Source organism: Sphaerodactylus townsendi, linkage group LG05, assembly GCF_021028975.2.
Source record: "Sphaerodactylus townsendi isolate TG3544 linkage group LG05, MPM_Stown_v2.3, whole genome shotgun sequence".
NCBI lineage: Eukaryota > Metazoa > Chordata > Lepidosauria > Squamata > Sphaerodactylidae > Sphaerodactylus > Sphaerodactylus townsendi.
Window position 1 is genome coordinate 96,869,835 of NC_059429.1, and position 23,541 is coordinate 96,893,375.

The following is a 23,541-nucleotide window of genomic DNA, read 5'->3' on the forward strand; positions in this document are numbered from 1 at the left end:
GTTCTTATATTGGAGTGACAGTCTTGCAGCCTAACCTACTCATATTAACTTGGAATTAAGTCTCATTGCATGAATTACCACTGCACATAAATAATACTTCTAAATAAATCTGGGTTGTGTAAAAATAGATGTAAGAGCTTAAAATGAAGTCAGCCACCACCAGTTGTCTCCCTTCAAAGCAATGCAATCATCAGTCTAATTAATGGAACTTGTTCTACAAACTGTTTTTCTCTTGGAAAGTTGTTAAAGCTGTCATAGCATTTTCTTAGGTTTTCATGTATATAATTAAGGTACAGGATGCTTGTCTATCTGCATGAAAGAGCAAATTTACATTCTGTCCAAAAGTTAAATCTCAACACCACAATAAATTAAGTTTCCTTATTTCCAACAGGCACATGAGAATTAATGTTCCTTTTTGGTTCCACTTTACCAGGCCCCTTTTTAGCTCATGTACAGAAATGACAAGTTTCGGAGCAAAGCAGCATTAATTAGTTTGGAAAGAATATAAAACTATTGGGCTCACATGTGTCATACATACACATATAGAGGCAACAAACAAGCACAACATACTTTTTTCAGTAGAAATATGTCATTAATAAGTCATTATAATAACTTGAAATTTGTGAACTCTTTGGCAAGTGGGGATATTTACTGGCTGGGAAGAAAGGGAATCGCAGCAAAGTACACACCTAATAATGTACTGAATAAACTCCAAACAAGAAGGTGATGCTTCAGTCAAAGAGATTCAGACACAAATAAGAGGGAAAACATGCTGTGCAAGTAAGAAAGGAAGTAGAATGCTTGGAGAAAAATATAAATGGGTGTTGGTTAAATCCTTTTTTGAATAAGCTTCCCATGATCCAAAGCAGGGCAAAAAGGTGCCTTGTTATGACAATGCAAAAGGAGAGAGTCAGTAATGCTTTAAAATACTCTTCTACTAAATACACTGCATGAATGTCTACATATTCCTTTAGTGTAGGTGTTTGAAAGCAAATACAATGAATGTATATTTATGTTACTGTATCCTGCCTATTTGGCACTCACAGTGGTTTGCCATTCAACAAAATATAAGCTACAGTGCAATCCAGTTACTGAGTAGAAATCTTTCATGCTTGAACCATAGTAAAAACAAACATGTCAGCTTGCAGGAGAATAATAGACAGCTTCATGATACTCCAGAATTAACAAACACCAGCTATTAAATGTGTTCCTTAAAAAGACTGATATTACACAGTCTTTAGATAATTAAAAGGAAGGATTCATTCCACAACTTTGGGGGCAACAGCAGAAGACGTCTCAGCTGGTAATACTAAGTAGAAGATGTTAAAGTTTGTGTCAGAAAGAGCCATATGAATAGGTGAAGTTGTCCTATACAGAATCAGCCATTAGTCCACCTAGTTGTTATGACTGAGTTATTTCTCTGCAACATCACAGAGATCTGTTTCCTGAATCTTTAAGTGGATATAATTGTGCTTTGACCTTATTTATGCTACATACAAAACGTGTGTTCTAGCACTGAACTGTGGACTTTCCCAGTACATTAAGATATTCTAATAAATGGGGGATACAGACAACAATATCAACACAATTTAGAATTGAGAAGCATTTTTAATCTGAAAAGTAGCATATCAATAATTTTGAGTGGTCTTACTAATGTGAATGTCTGGTACATTCAGTAGACTTGTGCATGATTCTTAATAACAAACTTGTTCTTTCCATATCAGTTTTGGTCTCCACAGTAAGAAAAGTCAGAATCTGTCACTTTTCTTCTTTTCTTTTCTTTTCTTTTTTTTTAAATTGACTTCAGCAAAACCCAGCATTGTAGTTGCGCTCCCTGGAGATTTCAGCTACTAGAATAAATATTTCAATAACCTTGTCTCATTTATTATATTTTTACTGGAATTATTATTTGAGAAATGAATTTATATATTTAGTATCTTCCCTAAATCTATATTGGGTGTACTTGTGTTGTTGAAGCCTCTGACACTGATTGGTTGAGCTGCTGTGGTGTTATGGTATAATTTAGTTGCCGAGAGGACTGAACAATACACAGTCCAAGTTCTGTGGGGGATGGAAAAATGTCACTTTGTCTTGGATTAAAACTTCACACAAGTCCAAGATATAGCACTATCCTCCATCTTCTTGGCTACTTTGGCAACCATAATTATTTTCAGAACTAATTTCATATACTCTGCCATTGTGATAGTTCTATTGCCAAGGCAGGGAATCCTGAAACCCTGATTATAGCCTTCTATTCGATATTTAACAGGTCCCTTCAATATGAAGGTTTCAATAGGAGCCTATGAGCAGCAGGTCTGACTGGTATGTGGGCCAATGACTGCAGACTTGTGCTGCCCTGCCATCTGTGTTACCCACTGGACAGGCTTTTTAAAAGCTTTCTCTGCCCATCTGATTACCCCAGGCAAAATGAAAGAATACCGTGGCTGTTTAAGACCACGTAGCCCCTTGCCACACTGCTGGATGAAGTCTGGCAGCAGCAAACCTGAAGTAAGTTTTTGTCTCCCAAATCAGTAGAGTTCCCAACCTCCAGGTGGTGGCTGGAGATTTCCTGCTATTACAACTGATCTCCAAGTGGCAGTAATAAGTTCACCTGAAAAAAATGCCTGCTTTGGAAGTTGTACTCTGTGGCATTGAGTTCCTCTCCTCTTCAATCCTCTCCCCCCTCAGGCTTCAGTCCCCAAATCTCCAGGTATTTCCTGACCCAGAGCGGGCAACCCTGCAGGTCAGACACAGCCATCCATGTTCTGTCCCCCTAAGTCTTTAGCCCGAGAGTAGGAAGAACAAGCAGGTGCTGGCTTGTGGCAGGGAATGACAAAACAGTTACCCCAAGCTCACATGCTCCCACTTCATGGCAGTTGAAACAGGTGTCTTATGGAAGGCAGGGTACTTTACTCACTTTCAATCTGATGAAAACAACAAGCCATTTATGGGCTGTATGATCAAGTCATTACATGAATGGCCAATTTAGATCCTGTGTTGGCTTGGAAGAAACTTTGACTGGCTTAGATGATCAGATTTTCAAAAGTGCAAGAGACCTTCAATGAAGAAGAAGAAGAAGAAGAAGAAGAAGAAGAAGAAGAAGAAGAAGAAGAAGAAGAAGAAGAAGAAGAAGAAGAAGAAGAAGAAGAAGAAGAAGAAGAAGAGGAGGAGGAGGAGGAGTTTGGATTTATATCCCCCCTTTCTCTCCTACAGGAGACTCAAAGGGGCTTACAATCTCCTTGCCCTTCCCCCCTCACAACAAACACCCTGTGAGGTAGGTGGGGCTGAGAGAGCTCTGAGAAGCTGTGACTAGCCCAAGGTCACCCAGCTGACGTGTGTGGGAGTGTACAGGCTAATCTGAATTCCCCAGATAAGCCTCCACAGCTCAGGCGGCAGAGCAGGGAATCAAACCCGGTTCCTCCTGATTAGATGCACGAGCTCTTAACTTCCTACGCCACTGCTGCTGAGAGGTACCACCCTGAATCATTATGGTATAGTTCTAAAGTCAGTGAATGGCATACTAGGAGTAAGACAGCTATGACTCCCATGAATTTATGCTGTTGGGAAACTAGAGGTTCACTGTATTTCTTAACCAGAAATGCAAGGACACACATTTGACTTATTCCTTCACTGTTGGGAGTGACCAATCCACAAAACACATACACACATAAGAAGAATCTGCCATTTAAGGCTGTCCTTTTATCTCCAGAACTGTCGGACTACGAGGAATGAAAATTGAGAAAATAATACTGCTCTCACCATCAAGCAGTTTTTGTCTAGTCACATTGCACCAAGATATTCAGAAAAACACATTGGTGAAAAAGTCTGATATGTGCCCTGATTGCTAGCAAGGAAGAGTTACGTAAGCAAAAACAGTATTTTCAAAAACTGTCCATTACTGAAACTTCTGTTCAAGTTTTCTGGTGTCCCTTTTATACATGGCACTTGCTACAAAATGACTGAAAAATGTTTGACATCACAACATGGGAAGAAACACTGTCCAATCAATTCAGGACCATAGAAAATAAATGGAAAAGTATCAAAGACAAATACATGATAGGGAAAGGAAGAAGCATTTAAGAGGTGGAAGAAAAAAATTTTGCTTGTAAGTTTTCCTCTTCTAGTTTTGTATTTTAACTATCAAATCTGAATCCATTGCGCAAACAGGACTGGTGTTCACATCTGTCAGGGTGGTACACCATGATTTTTCATTGCCTTAGTTTTCCCCTCTGGCTTGAGAAACACACCTTCTCAATGTATTTGTGCATATTTTTCTTCTACACCATCTGCTGCTCTAGAAACAAATAAACCACCAGTTTAAAAAAATAATAGTAATTAGATTTTTTTTCCATAAAAGATTGCTTTGATAGCTCTGGAAACACCCGAGTAAAATGCGGGCTTGTGGACCCAAAAGGCATCAGGAAATCTGGGCCCAATTCCTGTATCTCTTATTGACCTGATAAGCTATCCAAGTAATTTTTCTGCTTTACTTTCCCCAGATGCATAATATAGATAATTATAATGAACCACTTCTGTAAAGGACATGGTGATCCACAGTTATTTTTTAAGTATTTACATTTAAAATACCTTATTATGACATTTAATACCTCTGTGACTTAGTTTGGCCTTGTGAAAAATGGCAATAACACCTATTTACTTATCTCATAAGACTATCAACAGACTGGGGTGGGCTATAGCTTGGCTGGTGAATTTCAAATAGTTCAAGCCTGGGTAACTGAGATAATGTCTGTAAATCCCTTCAATCACTCTGAGGTGCTACATGAATTTTATTATTATTATTATCATCATCATCATCATCATCATCATCATCATCATCCTAGCCTTTGGGAAGAAAAAAACCAACAAGTTACTGTAACAAATATGATTAAAATTTCAAAGCTTGCTGGGCTATTCATGCACTCAAAGGCTAACCTGTCTCACAAGGTTGCAGTGCCGATAAAATGGAGGACAGAAAAATTGTGTAAGCCTCTTAAGAACATAAGAACATAAGAACATAAGAATGAGCCTGCTGGATCAGACCAGAGTCCATCTAGTCCAGCACTCTGCTACTCGCAGTGGCCCACCAGGTGCCTTTGGGAGCTCACATGCAGGAGGTGAAAGCAATGGCCTTCTGCTGCTGCTGCTCCCGACCACCTGGTCTGCTAAGGCATTTGCAATCTCAGATCAAAGAGGATCAAGACTGGTAGCCATAGATCGACTTCTCCTCCATATGTCTAAGCCCTTTTTAAAGCTATCCAGGTTAGTGGCCATCACCACCTCCTGTGGCAGCATATTCCAAACTTGCCCCCCATAGGCAGAAGTAAATAAAATAAATAATAATAATAAACAAGTAGTGCAGTCAATGTAAAGAGAATTTCCACTGTGAAATTTCTGGGACATTAAGTGCTGTTACTAGCCTTATTTTGTCTATAGACTGAGAGTAATCTTATATCAGAAAAAAGATACATCAGCTAGTAAAAAGGGCTAGAGAGTAGTTCACAGTGTCTGTCTATATAATATTGATGACTTGGGAATAGAACCCAACAACAGAACGGGAAGATCTTTAGTGCTCCGAGAACATCCAATACTATAGCTCTCAAAGTTCACCAGGGAGTTTGACTCCCTATTAATCTGTAGTGGACACACGCTCAAACATTGTTCTTACTTCAAGGTTCAATACATTTACAGTGCCTCTGAGCAAAGATTTTTGGGGTGTCAGGTGATTCAATGCCCCAACACCCACAAATGAAATGGATATTAGACTAAATTCTTCACCAATTTCAAGCCAAATTGAAACTAGGAAACTATTTCAATCAATTATGGTTTAAATGATCAGGGACAATTTAAGTATCTGCCTACTAAATGTTCCTCCAAAAATTGCCATTGGCTGTATTCAAGTTCATTATGTTCAAAGCTGCTTGATCTTGGGTGAATGTTGGGAGAAGGCAAAACAGAATACTGTGCATTAGCTGATGCTGTTTGCCTTTTATAAATCAACCTCTGCTTTTATTCCACCTCAAAAAAAGGAATAATAGAGACAGCAACTTGGCAGAGACGATAAATCCCTGGGGCGTTTGCTGCAAACAGTTCAGCTAGCTATTATGTTTCCATTAAAGACTTAACATATTATTTACGCCAGGCTTCTGTTTTCTTTTGCATTCATTCACCTCAAATGTTTGGAAGGAGAACATGCAAAGAGGTGTTTGTGTACAAATGTGTGTGCGCTGTTTGTTTGAATGTGTTTTTTTGGGGGAAGGAATTATTAAGGCTTTTTTCTGTCCTACATTTTGAAATGGCAGGTCATGTTTCACAGCTCTTGAGCTTTTGACATCTTCCCCCTCCCAATGAGGCTTGGGAAGAGAAGATGCCAAGTTATTATCTCTTTGGGAAGGTACTTCTCAATTTGATGAGTCCTCAGAAGCAAGTCAGAGCAAGCTTGGCTTGGGTGGGGAGGGATATGCAAGATGATGTCTCCTGAAGATGTGGAAAACAGTTTCTTTGGTGTGAAAAGAAGCTCCTGATTGAACCCAGCCTATTGTTTTTGCTTTTTATTGTACTGCTTTTTATACATCAACATATGAAGAAGAAGAGTTTGGATTTATATCCCCCTTTCTCTCCTGTAGGAGATTCAAAGGGGCTTACAATCTCCTTGCCCTTCCCCCCTCCCAACAAACACCCTGTGAGGTTGGTGGGGCTGAGAGAGCTCTGAAAAGCTGTGACTAGCCCAAGGTCACCCAGCTGGCATGTGAGGGGGTGCACAGGCTAATCTGAATTCCCCAGATAAGTTTCCACAGTTCAAATGGCAGAGCGGGGAATCAAACCCGGTTCCTCCAGATTAGAATGCACCTGCTCTTAACCACTAAGCCATTGCTGTTCTAAGATATGCACCTTATAATGGAGCTGTTGCAGTGTAATGGCTAATACAATGAACTGTGGCCCCAGAAGTCTCCTGTTCAAATGTTAACCTCTGCCAGAGCATCAGTGGGTAGACTTGGGCAAGCCACACTCTGTATCAGCTGCCATCCCTCACCTTCTACTTGCGGATAGTAATACTGGCTTAACTTAAAGGTCAAGTGTGGAAAATACTTCAAAACAAAAAGTACTGTATAAGTGCCTAGCATTATTATTTTCTATATATAACAATATTAACCATGGTAGTATATATATACAATGTATTTTATATCTATCAATCTATAGAAAAGACAGTGTATATATACACATGTACACCCAAACTCACAGTGTGTGTGTACATGTGTATATATACATTGTCTTTTCTGTATTGAAATAAGTTTCATTTCGCATAAAATGCAGCACAGGACTCATCTTGCACCGCCACTGTTGTCCAGATGGGGAGGAGCCTCAGGACCGGCTGCATGGTGCCCAGAGGGCAAAGCCATTACAGGCTGGGCCAGCGCTGGGCAGTTCAGCCTCATCAACTGACTAGGGATGGGGCCGAGACAGACATGGCCATAAAGGGCCAGCAGGGACATGCCTCACCTCTTTTTGGCCCCGCACCTGTAAACTGGCCTGCCTGCCCTCCCTCTCTTTTTTGTAGGTTTCATGTTATGTTTCAATGTATGCACATTACACGTTTGTATTGTCACAGTTTGCAGGTTGCACATGGGAACTGATCCTTTTGGGTGTGCGCCTGCATCATCATTTGGGGGCCTTGTGACCATGCCCAGGTGGGGATGCCAGTTGACCTTCACCCCCAGGTGCCCAAGGGAGTTTAATTCAGCAGCCAGTGGCCAAATGGCCACTCTGGCTCCTCCAGCATCAGGGCTGGGGGAAAGATGTTGTGCTGGGTTCAGTAAGCGTGCTGCCTGACAACATTATCAGTCCCCTATGCTGCACCCATAGCTCCTCTTGACTGTAACTAGTAAACTAACTGTGGCCAGCTATTTTATCACTTAATGCGGGAGGTGTTGTTTTTACAGCAGGCCTCCCCTCCTCATCCCCACCTCGAACTGGTGATGAAAACCATGTTACCTGCAAAACATGTTTCCTTGATATTACAACAGTCCTTACCTATTGTTCTGTGTCTGATCCCTTCTCATCTTTTAATGGATAGCATTTCCACATGTTGTTTTAGCCTTTTTCTCAGCTCTTCAAGTCAAAAAAAGAAAGCCATAACTCCATTTTTGTTCTGTGTGCTCTGTCAGGTTGCACCTCACCTCTCATTGAAATAGCTGAAAGACTCCCAGGATTTTTCATTGATAAAATAAAGAAATTAATAACAAGGATGAGAAAGTTCTGTCTTTTCAATAAGAATACTGTTGCCTACAAAATGGTTCCTTGCTCTTGGAGCATCAAAATACAGTGGGTCCATTTTAATTGTAGAATATTCTTAACGAGTAGCTCACATGAAGCCACCTTGTACTGAGTCAAACTATGAGTTTATCAAGGTCAGCCATGTCTTCTGTTAATGGCAGCAGACTCCACGGTCACAGCAGATAAAGATCTTTCTCCTACTTCCTGATCCTTTTGGCTAGAGGTACTGGGGATTGAACCTGGGACCTTCTGCACACAAAGCAAATGCTCTACCTCTGATCCCTCTTAAAGGAACTCACTGAATCTTAGTGATGCTATGTGACAATAGAGCAAATTACATATTATTTTGCTTGCTCTGATTTCCTTTGTCATTTCTACAGTACACCCTGGCTACCAGCAAGGGAAGGGGGTGTTGGGTTGCCAGAACCAGATTTGTAAACTCCTGGAGGACTAGGGATGAAATCTGAGTAGGACAGGGACCTCACTGGGGTCAGTGCCATAGAGTCCACCTTCAAAAGCATCCATTTTCTCCAGGGAAATTGATCTCTGCAGTCTGGAGATACGCTGTAATTCTGGGGGATCCCCAAGTGCCTCCTGGAGGCTGGCACCTCTGCCTGTTGGAGTGAAACAAAGGACATTCATCAAAATAATATTTTCATGTCAGTTTAGATAAAAATAATTTGCCTTTAAGGTCTGCGACTAAACTCTGGTATAGTTGTGAACAGAATAATTCGACATTAGATTCATATTATCTCATTTTTCTCCCCTTCCCCACAATCATGGCTTTTTATAACTATGTCACTGAAGAAAATAGCGGATATTCTGTGCTTGTGAGCAGTCTGATATGTTTAAATATCCGGGAACAATTTTAAAAATCTGGATTTTTGAACACATAGTTCATAGAAAGTGACCACATGCATGGATGAGGAGCAGAGAGCTGCAAGATTCTTGGATTGTTGCGCTAGACATCCATGCATATCTCATGGGATGGTTGGACCTGTATCCAAAGACTGCTTGTAAATTTTGAACCTTAAACCTACCTTTGCTTCATCACATAGGAATAATTTCTCACTCCTCACTCCTGTAGCTGGAATGTAGAAGTAAATGTACATGAGCTAGACAGAATGATTTGTTGAATATCCCTTTGTGCCTGGAGTGGGGACCAGCCAATGGGTGGGGGAGAGATATTGACATGGACATGATGTGTTGAGAAGAATCAGGCCACAGCTTTATTGATTACAGTTTCATTGTGTTTTGGAACAACCTATGCTGCGGACAATGAATAGTTCAACTGCTGTCACCAACCCTTCCTCAACCTGCATGTTAAAATACCCAAGGAAAGGGGACTGGTATTAGGGCTGGAAGAGTGGAAGCCCCAGGTTTGTGGTGGATGGGGAGACCTGTGGTGGATGGGGAGACATTAGACCTGTGGTTGGTTTTATTCACCCTGCTCCTTAGCACCCCTTAAGGGTCATATAGGGAAGTCACTCTGAACACCATGTACTGCATTCCCCAGCCAGTGTCTCAGCACCAACAGTCAGTTGTGCTTGCTATATTCTCTTTAATGGTACAATCAACCATATATAGTATATACTCTTTGCTATGGGGAAGGTGAATATCCCTGGGCCAATTCATCAATCAGAACCATGGGTAAAATTCCATCCTAGCCCTATTAGCAATCAGACATAGCAAAGGATCATTAGCAACAGCAAAACATGGATTTGGAGTGTGTGGTTTTGCCAGCAGAGAGTTCTGAATTTCCAGCATACCTTTTAAACATGAACTGTGGACCAAACTGGATTCTGAATCCTGGAGGTCCACTAACCCCACTCACTACCAGTGATACTCTAGTCAGTGGTGGTAGGGCTTCAGAAAGCTGCCTAAGAGTCATTCGGCTGAGAGATGTGTTGGGCACGATTGCCCAGAGTCTTTGTGTCCTTTTCCCACTTTACTCAGGCATGGATAGTGCTTCAGCTTGGCTAAGCACTAGACTTTTCTCATACATAGGTCAATATGCTTCTTTTATTTGTTTTATTTGCAGTTTTTCTGACTGCAGTTTATTGTGCTCCAAGTCTAGTACCTCTTATGGTCTGGTCCTGCCTTTTATAAAGCAAATAGAAAATCAGCCAAAAACTTAAATTGTTTTCTTTCTTTCCTCATCAGCTGTACAATGGAACAATCAAAAGGGACACAGAAAATAAACGCTACAGCTCCTACAGCCAAATGGAAAGCTGGGGTAGCAAGCATTACAATAAGATGTGCAGCCCTACAAGTCCTGGCAGTGATTACTGCTTTGTAAACTTGAAGAGTAGCCGAAGTGAGCCAGACCTCTACTATGACCCTCCACGAAGCACACTAAGGAGAAACCAGAGTGGAAGTCGTATGGGGCACAAGGCCACACTGAATCGTAACAGCATCTACAGCAGCTATAACAATCAAGGCACTATAACCACAACGAGGACAGGCAAAAGAATTCCAGTGCGTAGTCCCTCCTGTACCTCTGCTAACAAGCAAGATGTGGTCTATGCCCAGCCTGTAGCAAGCAGCAAACAAGATGCAATTTATGCACACTCCAACTCCAAGTAAGTTCTCCTGCATGCTTCTTTGCTTTTCTGTAGAAAATGAGAGTGTACTATGCATATGATGAGAAACTGGTCTAAGTGTCTTTGTACAGCCGTCATCCAAAATCTTGCTACACTTGAGAACACTTTAAGAATTTTGATGATGGAGAGTGTGTATCACACAAAATGGTTTCCATGGAGAACAATCACAAAATGGCTGCCATGGGTTGCCCAAAGGCTATGTCCAAATTACAGGATGTTGCAAGTCAAACTGTTTCCTATAATGGAAGGACTCTTTCTGAATGGGTCCTGCCTGTGTACACACAGATAATGCCTCTTAGATTCTTTGAAACCACTTTCTATTTTAATAAAATGGATGAATGTCAGGACTGGTCCTTTTCTTTGTGGAAAATATAGTTGCTCAAAGAAGCAGCTGGCAGAAGAAAACTAATTTGTGAGTGTCAAGACACCCATGGGTTCCATTTTATGCACTGCTGAACAAGGTGTTTTACTAGACTTTCATCACCTTGCAGAAAAATATATATTTTTGCCTGCAGAGTAATCCATGTGCAGGACATCAGGAGATTTATGGAACATCCCTGCCTTTGTTGGGATTTGCCTGATTTAAAAGCTGCTTGGGTTCTCATTTGGGTGGCAAGAACCCTGACATCCATACTGTTCAGCAAACAGTATACATATAAGCAGTGTGTTTGTTTTACTGCTGGCAGTGAAATATTTAGCATCAAGTTCATCAAGCTCAGCAACTATGCCCCAATTTCATTTTTCCCAACCAAACACCATACATGATCTAAAGGCTCAAACTGGACTTTAAAAAAATTATTGAGGTGATATCTAACACACTAAATTTAAACACCAGTATTTACATTGGAATAATCAGTGTCTATCTACCTGATTGAACATCAGAGTTTAAATAATGTGCCATGGGATCCAGGAGAACTGCTCGCCTTGTGGATCGTAATAATAATCTTTTCTATAATTACCTATTCAGTTAGTATTTTAAAGAACAACTTTAGCTTAATGAAGATTCACCTCAAGAACAATAGTTGTGTGGGAAACACTCTTCTTTGCCAAGCATCTCTTGGTTTGGGAGTGGCCCCCTTCATAGCACCCGTTTTGATAGGGGTGTGGTTCACTTGTGAAACTGTTTCTGATTTGGGAGTTGTCTGCCCTGAAAAACTGGGTGAGTCTTCCTTCCAGTAGAACTAGTTCTGGTGTGGGGAGTTGTCTCATTTCTAGAACTGAGTCTCTTTGTATTACTCTGCATCTTGTAGAAATTGATCTACTTGGTAAAAAGTAGTTCCAGATAATGAATATAGTTCACCCCAGAACCAGACTAGATTGAAAAGATGATTTGTACCTCCTTTTTATTTTAAAAATGCATTTTCACACAAAAAAGGGGGGGAGTTTGCCAGTATGTGCCTGTCTGTGAAAACTAATAGATGTTTTAACCTGAAGAGCCAAGACTGAGCCATTTTTTTCTTTAAATTACTTATCAGACTATTTAAAAATAGGTATCGGGGGGTGGGGGGAGGTAGTTTCATGGAGCTGTCTATAATCTAGAACCTGTTCTTTTGGAGAAATATTGAAACTGGAGCCACAGTTAATTCAAACCAGAATCTGGACTTAATTTCTCCAAACAATCTCAAAGTCTTAATTTCTAAAGTCTGGTTTAAACAGACCATTTGAATGGGATTATCGGAATAATCTAACTACTGACAAGTCTCCCATTGGCTGCCACTGGTCTCCACCATTCCCTCCTTCTTCCATCAACAGCCCAAAGAATCATTCTGAGATGACAGTCAGTAGAGTGGGCTTGATTTGCACAATTCAGGTAACAGCAAGCACAGAACCCCTGGATGTTGGGCTCTTCACTGATACTATAGATCACACTTAGATGCACCACGCAAATGCTGAACCATTCAGAATATGATTTGCACAGTTCCAGTCAGATCTAATTCCCCATGCCAATGACTCCTTCTTGGAGATGATAGGGAAGATCACAGCCAACCAAAAATCTTGTATTAATATGCACAGTCAAATACTAGATCTTGCATGATGGGAGATCCCTAGAACTAGGAAATTCACTCTCTGATTTTGAGGAAATTCAGCTGAATAGTGAGGAATTGTAGGGGAGTTTCAACCAAATACAGATGCATGGATATTTCTGCAGAATTTTATTTTGCTCATATCTGAAGATAACTAATTTTGTTCTGATAAATTGTGCTGTGAAGTGCAAGGGTCTAATCTAAAAAGAACATTATGCCAGGTTTATTTCAGAAGGACCTTGAGTAAAGGAGGTGTTTATTAGAATGTGGTCCTGATTTCATGATGGAAGCTGTTCTTTCCTTCTGGAGTCATCTCTGCTGTCAGTCATGTTGTATGCAGAGAATTCTCACTGTTGTACAAGTAGGATTGACTGAGAGTGTGTCTACACTAGTGCCAATTTTGCTCCAGTGTACAGTCTCCCTGTGGAAACTGAATCACATTGATGCTCCAAATCTGAAAAGAATCCAGTAATAACTGGTCTGATTACACTCCTCGCCTTCCTGCAATGGTAATGTCAGCATTTGCAAGTTGAACCCCCCCCCCTTCTTATCACTTTACAGAAGGAGATGATACACAGACATGATCTAATACTAACGACTACGAGGGAACTGTCTAAGATGTAAAGTTGCTAATTTGTTATATTAACAGTGCTTAGAAAGCCACGTAATATACTACTTGTGGGATTTGAATGTGTAAAGGCTTGCATAACTGACTTTTTAAAAGAAAACATCAGCCTTGGTGCATCTTCTCTTAGAAAGAGAAATTGAGAAACTGGTGAAGGATTAATTTGTCTGAACTGCAGAAATTGAATGGGATGTTTCCTACTTCAGAAACAGAAATGTTGTGAATCCTTTTCCATTGTTACAATTTTACCACTCCTTTGAGTTCTGGGAGCACACCTTACAATAAACCTTTGAATACTCACAGTTGCATGTCTAGGACAACACATATATTTTTCAGCTTCAGTATACTGCACTGAAGAAACATATTTTTCAGGATTTGGTGCAGTGACCACTGGATAAATTATGATCCTTTTATATAAAGTTCTGATGAATATCCATAACGATTCATCCTATCCTAAAAACTATTCACTTTAGCTGGCACTTATGCAAAGGGGTTACTATCAACCTACAAAACCAAGTCTGTCTCAGTTCTAAGTGTTTCCAGATCTGCACTGGGAAATATCCAAGTTTTGCCTTTGTGATTGTGTGTGATGGTGATGGGGTCATTGCCTGAATCTGAATGGACAGATAATTTTGCAAAAGAAGAACAGTTGAAACAGAAGTGTTGAAAGAAAGGAAAGGTGCTTCCCTTCATTGGTTTCTGGCGTCTTCCTGAGGGATGCTTATTTCAGGAGTTATCAGACTCTCAGAAACCACATGGAGTCTGTGAGAAGCTCATGGCAATCACTGCTAGACCAGGAACTAGCAGGATCAGCGTGTATAGCATAAACTATAGGAGTGGCACAAAAGCAAAATACGGCTTAGCATCCCTTGCCTGTAGTTCTTTTCCTCCCAGATCTATTTACTGCAGGACAGGACTTAACTAAATGTGGGGGAAGTGGCCATCTAGACAAGTCTTTGGGGAGACATTAATTTCTTAATCAAGCAGGTTTTTAAAAATTCAGCAGTTCAAGGAGCCTCGTTTTGATTTTTTTTTCTGCAAGCCCTCCTCTCTCCCTGGCACTTACCATATCTGGAAAACCCCTTTTCAAAGTCACACATACCCCAGGGATACATTTGTTTTAAAAAACAATGCAGTGTGATTACGATCACCTTAAGTCAAGTTTAAGTAAAATGCGTTTTCGATGCATAGACATAGGCAGCTAATTCTACAAGTCCATAGTTCAGCAGGCCCTGACTCACCCTCTAAGAGTCTTTGCACTGGAGACAGCAATACACCTCCTTATTGTGTCATCGCTGCCAGCTAGAGGGTAGCTGGGCAGGGTGGGGAGGAGATGGACCTGGGAATGCTGTCTTTAAACAATAGTTTTTTCTAGTTGCTATTCCCATCATAAATATATAGAATTATTTCCTTATCATTGCCACTGGATGTAACTGAAGAGTGTCCTTTTCTAATTTTTGGATTCATAAAAGGGCATGTATTAAAGTGATTTTTACAGCTGCCTTCCCCTATGAACTTCACTGAACTCTTAGAACATCTGCAGAAGTTTCCGTTTGTATACCTCCAATATCAGAAGACAGATGATCAAGCAAAAGAGGAGCTCCTCAACAGCAGCTCTTTGATTATGTATTTCTTTGCCAGGGAAAAATGGCCTCTTACCCCATCACTGCCAACTTTCTGTGCTTCTTTTGAAAAGCTTTTGGGTTCTGATTTGTTGCTATGATGCCTTAGCTTTTCTCTGAATGGGGAGTGTTGTTATATGGATTTTTTTTCAGATAGAAGAGCAGAACAGTAGTATGGTAAACTAGCAAACATATGTGTGTGTTCTAGTGGATAATATAACCGGTACTTCCTGTAATTGTTGAAGAGTTTAAAAAATACTGCATAATGGCAGCTGACTAATACATTTTAGTCAGACCATGACTTCCCCCTAGAATAATCCCCCTCCATCTCTTCACTTCCCCAATAAATGTTTGCCTGCCCAGTGATGTCATACTGAGGCATGATTTCAACCTACTAGTGCAACTTCAACATGTGCTCCAATGTTCTGAACACAGGCAATCATCAGATAACTCTGTCCTCATACAAGGCATTATAATAGAATTATAAAATGTATTCAGGGAAGTGCTAAGAGGGAGCAGAATAGCACATGTGGTTGTTAACATATTCCAAAACTAAGAGGACAAATGCCAGAAGAGGTTTTCCCTCTGCTGGCAAAATGATTGCCAAGGACAAAGATATCTTGTTCATCTAATTTACAGCAACTCCTGGCAGGGTTTTCAAGGCAAGAGATGTTCAGAGGTGGTTTGCCATTGCCTGCCTCCAGTTCATGCCCCTGGTATTCATTGGAAGTCTCCCATCCAAATACTTGCCAGGATTGACCCTGGAGATCTGCCATACTCCCTAAATTTTAGTGTTGGGTAATGTGAAGAAGGGCAGCTCAGAAATGGTGTTACTGACTAACCTGATGAACAAACTCACACCTCCAGGCAATCAAAACTACCCAGAGCCTGATGAACCTGTCTTCTTCCAGTCTCCTGCATTCCATCAACCAAGCTAGTCACTGAAGGGTCAGGTCAAGACTAGCATGGGCTATTCTGGGAAGTTTTCATGACCAGAGGGGTGTATATGTTTGTTCAGCAGGCAGGACAGGGGATTCCAGGTTCCTCTGTTTCCCATCTGTCCCACCCATGAAAGCTAGCTGCTACTCTCTGCCTCTGTTTTCTGAGAGTGATTCACTGAGCTGATTCCTCTTGTGTGTGCATAAGTGAATGTTTGGCTGAGCTTAGTATTGGATGGGTCACTGTGCATGAAAAAGAGCCACCCTCTATAAAATGTCAGGGGTCTCCATGTATGCTTGGAAGAATGCTGCTCTGATGCAGAAATTTTCTTCAGCTTACAGAACTTGATTTGTTTTGAAGAGTTGCTTTATATTAAACTTGTTTAGGACATTAACTTGTTCTGCTAATAAAACTAGGATTAGTTTGAGACTTCCCCACCCTTGAAAGAACATGTTTTCCCCTAGTAAAGCAGGTTCTAGTAAGTTATGAGCAATGGAAGAGGTTATGAATAATATGAGAAACAGGGTGGTGTAATGATATTTAGAGTTCTGGACCAGGATCTTGGAGACTCAGGTTCAAATCCCTACTATGGCATCAGACTCAAACCAGTTACACGATCTTGGCCTAACTTGCCACACAGGATTTTTGTGAGAACAAAGTGAGTTACAGAACTGTGTATACTGACCTAAACTCCTTAGAGGAAAAACCAAGCAAAAATGTACTGGATAAATAAGTAGATGCACATGGTGAAATCTCTAAACACATGGTGAAATCTCTAAGTTAGTTACATATCCATGAATGGGCTCCTAGATGAACCTACCATTTCTAATCTGTAGTGGCGTATCTGCCTGACCCATGTTCCCAGGTGTATGCCTTTTGGTCACATGGGAGCACCAGGCATGCCATCTCCACATAACCAAATGGCATGCACCATAGCCACCAAGTCCCACCCAGCCCTCTCCTGTCTCCAAAGTTGAAGCTTTTAAAAGCATGGAGGTGAAGGGGGTGGGGCCACACCCCTGACCTCCGTGCAGTCCAGAGGGTGGGGCTGGGGGCCAGTACCCCATGCCCCCTCCATGCAGGCAAGCCAGAGCCCCCCCTCCCTGAGCCCCGCCCCCTGATCTGTAAAGAGATCCTTCTTTTAGCAGGCCCAGTCCTGCCTTGGACTGTCTTTTCCAGTTATGGTGATCATTTCAACAACATACCCATGAGCCTTTGCTAAATATGCAAATTACAGGACTGGGCCTGCTAAAAGAAGGACCTCCTTGCAGACCAGGGAGTGGGACTCATGGGCAGAGCCCCACCCCCCCCCCCCTCTGTGCAGGCAACCTGGATGATGTAGGGGGGATGGGACTGCCGGGGGGGGGGGCTCCGGGCACCATTTCCTACCCATACGCCTCAGTTAATCTGTAGCCTGGTATTTGTGTCTCAAACGATGCCCCTTTAGACAAGTTGACAGCTGCATTCTCCAATGCTCTGGGGCTGAACCTGAGCAAGCAATCATAGGGATGCAGATAGAGTGGGAAAATGATGTCCCACTGCACACACAAATCTATTAATAACCGAAATAACAGTAATTTATTCTACGCCATTTATTAACTTCTGAAATTAGAAATATCTCGATAGAAACAAAACAGCAAGAATTAATACCAGGGAACAAGAGGCTTCTAAAAAACAAGAGTAACTGGCCTAAAACCTGCTATTTTTCTCTGATAGATGATTTCCTATAACCTTCCATCAAATGTAAATATATCTTCCATAGGCCACTCCTTTCGGAAGAGTCTCTTTCTACCAGGTTTTAGACTCAAGTTTTGTTAGTTTACAACAGATTAATTTAAAAGCGAAATTCTAATCCTTCCTTTGTTGCAATTCATGCAATTTCATAATGTCTCTTAAGGGCTTTTAAAAATAATGACAGTACTGGATTCGGTACCAGATATCAAATGTTCCACATGTCTGCTCTGTGTTTGTGCAGTGGTTCTGGCAATTTTGACTACAGTCGTAAGCATGTGTAATGGGAGTAAGCATTGCTGAAGACACAAGACATGAGAGAAAGCAGTCAGCTGTAGTCTCGGAAGAGCAAAAGTCAGAAACTGTTAGTACAAATTTCTTTAAGAGCATAATAAATTGTTCTTCTGGGACATCCCCAGGTCCCACCTTGAGGTTGGCAGCACTACGTGTGCACTGGTCCTCCTCTGTCTTTGTTCCTAGTAATCTGGGGAAGTTTCTTCTGGATAAATGTGTACTTTGCAGGGCTGGTGTAAGGATTACTACATGTATGCAAAGTACTCAAAAGCACTATACAAAGGTTAATTATTATGGCTGTTAACTCCACTCACCCAAACCAAAGGCTACAATATTTTGCTCTCTGAATACAATTTTCTAGAACAAGTCAGTTTTTAAATTTTCCTGTATGGGAACCTTTTTTTTTAATTATTGGGAACCAATTACTTTCAGCCTTCAAGAAATGCTCAACTATATCTATGTATAAAAAATTTAAAAACAGTACAGTCAGCAGCAACCCCACAACGTTAGGAAGGAAGTGCTTGAAGAGTGTCTGCACTTTTGGGTATCATTAAAGATACACATAGTAGCACATTTTTACATTTTTTTGTGGAAAATATGTCTGGTATGGATACAAATATTCATTTATGGTCCCAAAACGGGAGATTAAATGTATCTAAATGGCAAAGTATGTAAACTGGAGTTAGAAAGGGAGAGCCAATATGCTCTCCCTACAGATTTCCAGCCACAACACTTCAGAGGAAATAAACTCTGAGGCCGATGTTTGCAATACAGACTCACGGGTTGGCCTCACAAAGGCAGAAGTGGTGAGAGCTACTGCTGTCATGGGCTGGACCCTGAGGGAATTCGCCATTGCTTCCATTACTGTCACCGTCCCAGGATTGTGAAGGGTTAGGGATTGGAGGAGTAACTGTTGAAGCCTTCCTGATTGATGGTTGGGTCTGCTAAGCCCAACTTGGAGGGGAGAGTGGGCAGGAGACTGGGTGAACTGCTGCCAGGTCATGTGGGAGGGCACCCAGCTGCTGTCCGGCCAGGCCCTGCTTGCTTTTTGGCAGGGCACTGGTTGGACTGCTGCCCGGCCAGGCAACAGGGCCCACGTGCTAGGCCCTGCTTGGTCAGGGTTGGGAGAAGGGGCACGGGACTGTCCAGGCTGCTGCTGGGCCAGGCAAGAGGGTACCTTGCCATCACTTCCCTGCCAAGCCCTGCTTGGTCCTGGGTGGGGGGAGAGTAGGCAGGCGATTGGCTGGGCTGTAGCCAGGCCAGATGGGAGGGCATCTTGCCACTGCTGCCCCATGGGGTCCTGCTTTATCCTGGGTCAGGGGGGAGGGCAGGTGGGATTAGCCAGACTGTGTTGGGCTATGTGGGGTGGCACATTGCTGCCACTGCTGCCCCACTGGGCCTGCTTGCTTCTGGATCAGGGAGGAGGGTGACCAGGGGACTGACTGGGCCACGACGAACATGGTGAGACCTATCGCCCTGCAGGACTCACTTCCATACGTGGCTTGGCTGGAACTGAGTTCTGCAGAGCAATTAGTTGGAAGTAAGTTATGACTACACTTTGCATCCTTAGGCAATTATGTTTTAGAATTGTGCCATTATTATTGACTCAAAGCACTTTGAGCCAATACAATAGTTCAGATTAACAGACCACACACCAAACTATATAAATAGAATCGCTAAACAGCTTAAGAAAACGTTTCTGGTGTTCACCAATGTATACCTGCAGACTGGTATTATTTGTTTATTTAATTATATATTTCACTATATTTATACTCCACCTTTCTCAGTGAGATTCAAAGTGGGTCACAAAGTGCAAACTGATAACAGCGCATACAAAGAGACATCTGATAAGCACAGTGTATGTCAATACAAGCAATGGAAGGAGACATCAAATGAGTAGTGTAATAGTACTATGATTATCATGTTAGGCATGGTTCAGAGTGTCATGAAAAAATGGTATTATATTAGTAGAAAACAAGGAAACAACAGAAGGATGATACATACATCAAACTGATATAAAGAATAGTGATTGTATCTGTTCAAATACTAAAGAAAACACTGGGGAAGCATTTGCACGTGTCACAAAATGGGGTTCCTTCTTCCACAGCATTATGTCCATTCCCACTATTCCCAATCTGTGCTTCTTAGTATCTTATTTCATGCTTCCATTTGCTGATTCTCCCAATATGGTGAAATATACAAAGTATACAAGAGATGCAGTGCGGATGTGAGCAAACTAGCCTCTGTGCAATGTTTGCCTACTGTTATATGTATGCTCAGGGAAAATCATATATGCAGGTACATTTGTGCAGACATGTCTATTTCATGTTTACTTCAGCTGCTCATTTATCTGAGCCATATTCAGGAACAGGAGGTAGTAGATAACAAAGCTCCCATAGCATGCCTCTTTGCTCCCTCAAGGCTAGTTTGTGCTCCTGTGCACCTGTGATAAATTTATTTATTTATTTATTTATTGTTTCGATTTATAAACCGCCCCATCCCCTGGGGGCTCTGGGGAGAGGGGATAACTCTGTGGTAAGCATTAGTTATAGCATGATCATAGATCATATTTTTGTTGTTTGTATTTATTGTTTCTTACTAATTGGTTGGTTTTGTTGTAGAGTTGACCCCCCTCTCAAGCAGGTCTTGAGAGGTAGCATACATATTTTCTAAATAAATAAAAGTGCCATCTTGCTAATAAGTGCTGCAGCCTCTGCCTTGAAGTTGTTGAAGTCTTTCCTTTCTTGTATTCAGAATCTGCAATGATGAGGTGGATTATGGAGCAATGACTATCCAGAAAGCAATACAGCTCCTGTGTTCCTCAGATGAGAAGTACCAGGCCATGGGTGGTTACTATCTCCAGCACACATGCTTTCAAGATGAATCTGCCAAGCAAGAGGTAAAAGTATTTCTTGCCATGGTCTTTCAGTTTTATGTATCTTTATGCTATTTGTTTAACTGGAACTTTGATGGAATTCATGACCTCAGTAGAAGGAAGTGTAGGGTTTGGAGCTGTTCAGTCTTCACTGAAAAGTGCTGTTGTGGTGCTGCTAAGTCTATGACTGCATGAATGAATCAGTAAAGTCAGGTTGCAAGTAGAGAATCAGATCACTGATCCATCTAGCTTAATACTGTCTACTCTGACTGGCAGTGGCTCTTAAGATCTGCTATCTTTTTAACTTGAAATGCCAGGAATTGAACCTAAGACCATGTTACAAAGGATGTGCTCTGCCACTCAGCCATGGCCATTTTCTAATTTTGTACCCATATATTATCCAAAATAGATGGAATTATTGATCTCTGAGTTCTGCACACCTGAGGGAAACTCCAAGTTTATAGAAAAATATGAAATGTGACCACCCCCATAGAGAAATATTTAGTTAGAAGACCTGTATACACACCTATATGAAATTGCCCAGAGATCAGTTGTGATTCTTGGTTCATAGTAAACAAACCAAGGCTCATGAATTTCCTGCAGGGACCCCAGATATACTAGCCAGGAGGAAGGAGATAAGGAGGAAGATGCCACAATGATAAGCAGGAAAGGGGGTTTGGTGAAACCAGTTAGGGGTCACTAAGCTGTTTAAGATGACAATGATTAGTAGAAAAAGGGAAAGTAAGAAGGAATAGAAGTAAGGTATTGTGGAGGAATTCCCTCCCCTCCCCCCTCCTAATATCTTATGAGTCTCCCAGAAGAAAAATACTAAACATTAATCAAGCCTTTTTAGGATTCTACAAATGTGCCACATGATTGTGGTACAGCCGTATAATGTGGTACAGCTGTATAATGTAGACCAACATTGTTGTCATCTCCATATTGCAAAAGATCTGAACCAGGGGACCTCCTAGACAACATAGATCAAAAGTCACCCTACTAAACTAGTTCTTTAAGTGTTTGTTCTCACATAAGTTCACATAAACTAAAACGGTGCTATGAAAATGTGTGTTGTTCCTGAAACTCAGATAATTAATTCTGAGCAAATCCTTCAGCATATTTTACAGATCTCAGTAAACGTATTAATTCATTCACATATGAATGCTCTGTTTTGATATTGCTTTTCATCATTCCATCTCACTCACGTCAGAAATTACACAAAAATTATTTTAAAGTCACTGGCCCAGACTAAGAACTTGTCTATTCATCCAACCAACACAATTTGTAGAATCATTCCCAAACTGATTTAAAAAAAACATTGGGAGGATACCCAGGAATAGGGTTGATATTTTTGTAATCCTGGGGGAATATCCTGGTTTGCAGAAAGATCTGTATGGTAACTACTTAACATGTACTAAAAGTAACTCGTAAACATATGCATCTCCCAAAAAATCTACAGAAAAGGCTGACGTAGCAGCTCCCGCATCAACCTTTTGGACCTCTTTCTTGTCTTTCCACCTACCCACCCACCTGCCTTTCATTTGCTGCCAATCTTCTGCTACATTTATTATTTATTTAGTTCATTTATATCCTGCCTTTTTCTGCAATGGGGACCCAAAGCAGCTTATATCATTGTTCTCCATTTTATACTCACAATAGGCCTGTGAGAGATGTGTGAGACTGGCACAAAGTCACCAAGTGAGCTTTGATGGCCCAGTGAGGATTCAAACTGAGGTCTCTCAATCATAACCTGAAACACCACCCACCCATTATGCCATACTATACTCTGTCTCACCAAAAGAACAAAGTGCAGCTGTTCTTGCTGTGGCAGAAGTTACATTACCGTGGCTGATTCTGCATGGGCCAAAAACAGCAGTGTGAAAATGGTGTGAAAATGGTGTAAAAGGGTTTAAAACGGTGTAAAAGGGTTTATACTGTTTTCACACCGTTTTCACACCGCTGTTTTTGGCCCGTGCGGAATCAGCCCGTGATTCTGCTGCAGAAAATAGTCCTGATCCTATAATAGCTTTAAAAATAGTTTTTAAGCTCAGCCTTCCTCAAAAACATCTTTCTGGGCACTGTTAAACAGGTTACTTTGATTAGAGAGCATTTAAAGTGCCTTAAAGTTTCCTGTGCTTGCAGCTCATCCAGGGCTATTTCTATGTAAGTAGATAAAGTTTGCTTATCTTGGTGATCCCATATACATGTTGTTGTTTTCCCTTTTTTTGTTTTAAAAGATAAATCTTTGTAGCTTTGCAGATCATGAGTATAGCAGCTCCTCAGAGGACTGGTCTACCTCCCATTCAGAAGCATTGGGTAGACCTGGCCTCTGCATAGGGCAGATCTACTCATTATTTTCAATCTCAGGTAGATACCTACCCAATGCTTCTGAATAGAAGGAAGACTGGTTCTCCAAGTGGCTGCTATTATAATATACAATCTGTGAAGCTATGAAAATTTATCTTTTAAAACAAAAAAAGGAAAAACAACAACATATATATGGGATCACCAGGATAAGCAAACTTTATCTGCTTTTTACATGGAAATAGCCTTGGGA

The 23,541-nt window shown here is 41.2% G+C and overlaps 1 protein-coding gene across 1 annotated transcript in view; it reads left to right on the forward strand.

Moving 5' to 3' along the window:
- Positions 1–23,541, forward strand: part of PKP1 (plakophilin 1) — a 63,563-nt gene that overhangs the window by 17,869 nt on the left and 22,153 nt on the right. Inside the window, exons 3-4 of the mRNA XM_048495842.1 lie at positions 10,435–10,853; positions 20,864–21,008. Coding sequence (XP_048351799.1) covers positions 10,435–10,853; positions 20,864–21,008 — 564 coding nt within the window. The remainder of the gene's footprint in view (positions 1–10,434; positions 10,854–20,863; positions 21,009–23,541) is intronic.